Source organism: Lygodium microphyllum, chromosome 22 (genome assembly GCF_053477565.2).
Source record: "Lygodium microphyllum isolate KBCC chromosome 22, Lygodium_microphyllum_v1.1.10, whole genome shotgun sequence".
Taxonomy (NCBI): domain Eukaryota; kingdom Viridiplantae; phylum Streptophyta; class Polypodiopsida; order Schizaeales; family Lygodiaceae; genus Lygodium; species Lygodium microphyllum.
Genome location: NC_141156.1, coordinates 134,881,118 through 134,884,515, shown reverse-complemented (window position 1 = coordinate 134,884,515; position 3,398 = coordinate 134,881,118). Strand labels below are relative to the sequence as shown.

General features: G+C 37.6%; 1 protein-coding gene across 1 annotated transcript; it reads right to left on the bottom strand.

The window, feature by feature from the left end:
- Window positions 1–241: 241 nt before the first annotated feature.
- Window positions 242–2,574, bottom strand: LOC148017651 (uncharacterized). Its single transcript, XM_087662772.1, has 4 exons — window positions 2,015–2,574; window positions 1,724–1,923; window positions 1,368–1,636; window positions 242–1,275 (listed from the first exon to the last, which is right to left on the bottom strand). The coding sequence occupies exons 1-4, from the start codon at window positions 2,162–2,164 to the stop codon at window positions 242–244; spliced, it is 1,653 nt and encodes a 550-aa protein (XP_087518898.1). The 5' UTR covers window positions 2,165–2,574.
- Between the last annotated feature and the right edge of the window lie 824 nt (window positions 2,575–3,398).

Here is a 3,398-nt window from a genome sequence, read left to right as displayed (position 1 = left end):
CTCACTCAATATTACTTTTTCTTACTCTCATTCACTCATTCTCTCACACTCAAAATCCCCCCCTCTCTCTCTCTCTTTTTAAGCTTACTTCACGCACACACACACACGCACGCATGCACAACTATAATTCATTGAAACTTGATAGGGCTAATACACATGCTTAAAGGCATAGAGAATAAAAGCTCAAATATTTCACAATTTAATAAGAGTACCATAAGAATATAACAATGTAGCATTCCTCCTATCTTGAGGCATGGGCTTCTTCATCTTCTTTATCGGCTCTAGCATCAAGCTTCTCTTGCATTGAGGGCCGTTTGGTTTTGGGTGGAGCCATGAATGATGATGTTGTGGGTGATTCTACCAATCTAGAAACTCTTCTTTTAGTTAGCCGTTTTTCAATAAAAGGCTTAGCTCGTTGTATGGTATTTCCAAATCCATCATTGGTGGGCACAAAAGCTTGTGTATTGCACATATCTTCTCTACGAGCTTTTAGAGCTCGAAGTTGGCTCAACATCTTCTTCATAGAAGAACATGCCTCTGAAATAAGCTCCATGTCACCCCCCACCAAATCCAATACATCGTGGCATAGATGTTGCAATGCTGTGGATGGGTGGGTGTCTTCATGGGAGATATTAATCATAGTTGTATCTATGTCTTGGAGATTATCCACATCCAACAGCGTGGTTGGCGTGTAAGGATCATGTGCAACCTCATCTTGTATCACATGAGAGTTACTTATAAGTCCTTTATATTTTCCTCTTGCTTCCACGCCTTTATATAAGTCCATACATTGTGCCACCACTGTAGTATTTGGTACCCCTAAAAGAAGTAGCACCTTGATTTGATGCTTACATATGTTCCCCAACTCTGCCCACTTGCATGTACAACATGCCCATTGACAATCCGCATTATAAACTGTGTATTCAATAGTGTCTTTGGACATGCTTCTTACATACGCACATGAATCCCTTGCACCATTCATTTCGAATCTAACATACTCGACTGGAATCTTCAAAGCCCTCTCATATGAGTTGGCCACTATCTTTTCAATGTTATTGTTTCTCACAAATCCACTTTCTTTCATAGCTTGCACATACCAATAATATGGAAGAGCTGAACTTGTCAATTTATGAAGGAGCCAATCCACTCGTCTGCCAGTCAATCTCTTTGAGCTACCTAAGAATTTGTACTTTAAAGTGCCATGGTATGCCTCTATAGCACCATTGGTGTCTTGACCGGAATGTGGAAGTGTACGTGTTGCACGTATCCACATACCTTGCAACACACACATAATACAACTATTTAAAATATGTATAAAAATGAAAATATAACAAAGTAATCTGAAATAGATAATTAGGAGTCCTCACCAATCTTGGGCTCCCAATATGTTTTGAAGTAGTGCAAGAATGTTATCTCATCTGCAAACTCCTTTTTAAATATATCTATCATATCCCTTGCTTCCTCCTTTATAGCCACTTCTGTTGCCTTGCATTCACCTTTCATATTCATAATATTGCCTAGAGCTCGGAAAATCGCAGCTCTTTTTGGCCATTGTGGGACTTTTTTAATAAGATGCTTTAACCAACAACGACGGACATGCCATAGGCACAAATAAATAGGCAAATTAAAGACAACCCTACACACAATACATTCGTAAAAAATGTAATGCTTTTAGTCCATGAATTAAATGTTTTCCAAAAGGACGCATGCATGTGAAATGTACCTTAAAGCATCTATCTCTCTTTCAGCATCATCCACCAAAAAAGCTGTTGGCTCCCATGATTTGTGAAAATCTAGCATGTGATCCCTAAACTTTGTGAGCCAAAATTTGTTTACCTCAAATGTTGCACTTGAGGTTAACACACAAGCAATTGGGACACCATTTCGGTGGGATTCAAATACAAGGATTGTGTATAAATTAAACTGTCAAATGCAAGTTTCAAATATAAGCAAAAAGCATAAAATTTTGGGAAGTAAAAACTATAAGTACGCAAGAATAATATTAATAAATTACCTTATACTTGTTTGTACCAAATGTTGAATCCATTGCTAATAAGTTGCCATTTCCATATCTGTCACACATATCTCGTTGCCATGGTGTTTGAATCCCCAATATGAAATCCTTATTAGTAGAAAGATTTTGTTCCTGATACAAAAATGTCATTTCCTTGTTTTCAATGCACCATCTCTTTGTGTTTCAGCATCATTGTCATGTAATTGATATTGGTCAATGGCAAGCTTCCTAGATATATTCATAATATCTTGGATGGAGAGAAAGTCATCTCTTTCCATAGGATGATTTGGATTGTTGCTTTGGCGCTGATGCACATATTGAATGTGACACTCCAATACTTGTTGCGGTGAAAAACCTTTGTATAACATACTGGACACCCATATTTTTTTCTCTAGTGATATCCATGGGGAAAATAAGGAATGTGAATAGACATTTAAATCCTCCATTGCAATGCCATGACAAATCATATCTGCATCATCAGTATGATATGGATTGATAAATGAGATAAATGCCAAACTAGTGTCATGGGATAGGCGAGCCACTATAAAATGACACAAACAACCCTTGTTAAGTTGTCCCATTGTTTTGCGTGGTCGGCGTTTTCTTGGTTGTCCTTGACTGGTCAAGATGTCATTGGGACATAAAACCTCCACATTTCGAGTGTCCTTAGGACCATAAGCACACCAAAATCTGTTTTTGTAGGAAATGAATGTTGTAGCTATAAGTGTGGACAAATAATAAGGAAATCAATATAAGTAGCAAAACAATTATATGCACTTACGTGATCTTCTCTATCCATGTGTTGTCTAATGGTTTTTTCAATTCATTTGGTTGTCGTCGATGGTGAGAGTACTTTTTGAAAGTTGTAGGAAAATCATTATTTTTTCCTTCCCCTTGTGCAAAATCATTTACTCGACACCATGGAATAATTGCCCTTCTCAAAACCTTATATTTTGATATCTCGTCATAAACGAGCTGCCATTGTAAATGCTTTGCGCTAAATATGCCGACAGGCAATGTCGGGGTTTGTGGGCTTGCCATACTTAGCAGAAGAGAGTGAGAATATGGACTATGTATCTGCACAAAAGCAAAGTTATCCCATCAATATATTTTATTATATAGACTAAATCTTACTTTCCTCTAAAGTTGTTTGTTCTGTAAAGTATGATTAGTTTGCATATTATTGTAGTGTAAAAAAGGAATACATTAGCGCAAGCTCGACTCTCTCTCCTTCTCTCTCTCTCTCTCTCTCTCTCTCTCTCTCTCTCTCTCTCTCTCTCTCTCTCTCTCTCTCTCTCTCTCTCTCTCTCTCTCTCTCTCTCTCTCTCTCTCGTGTGTCATACATTAATAACTTTGAACTTCATGTTGTGCATCACTAATGATT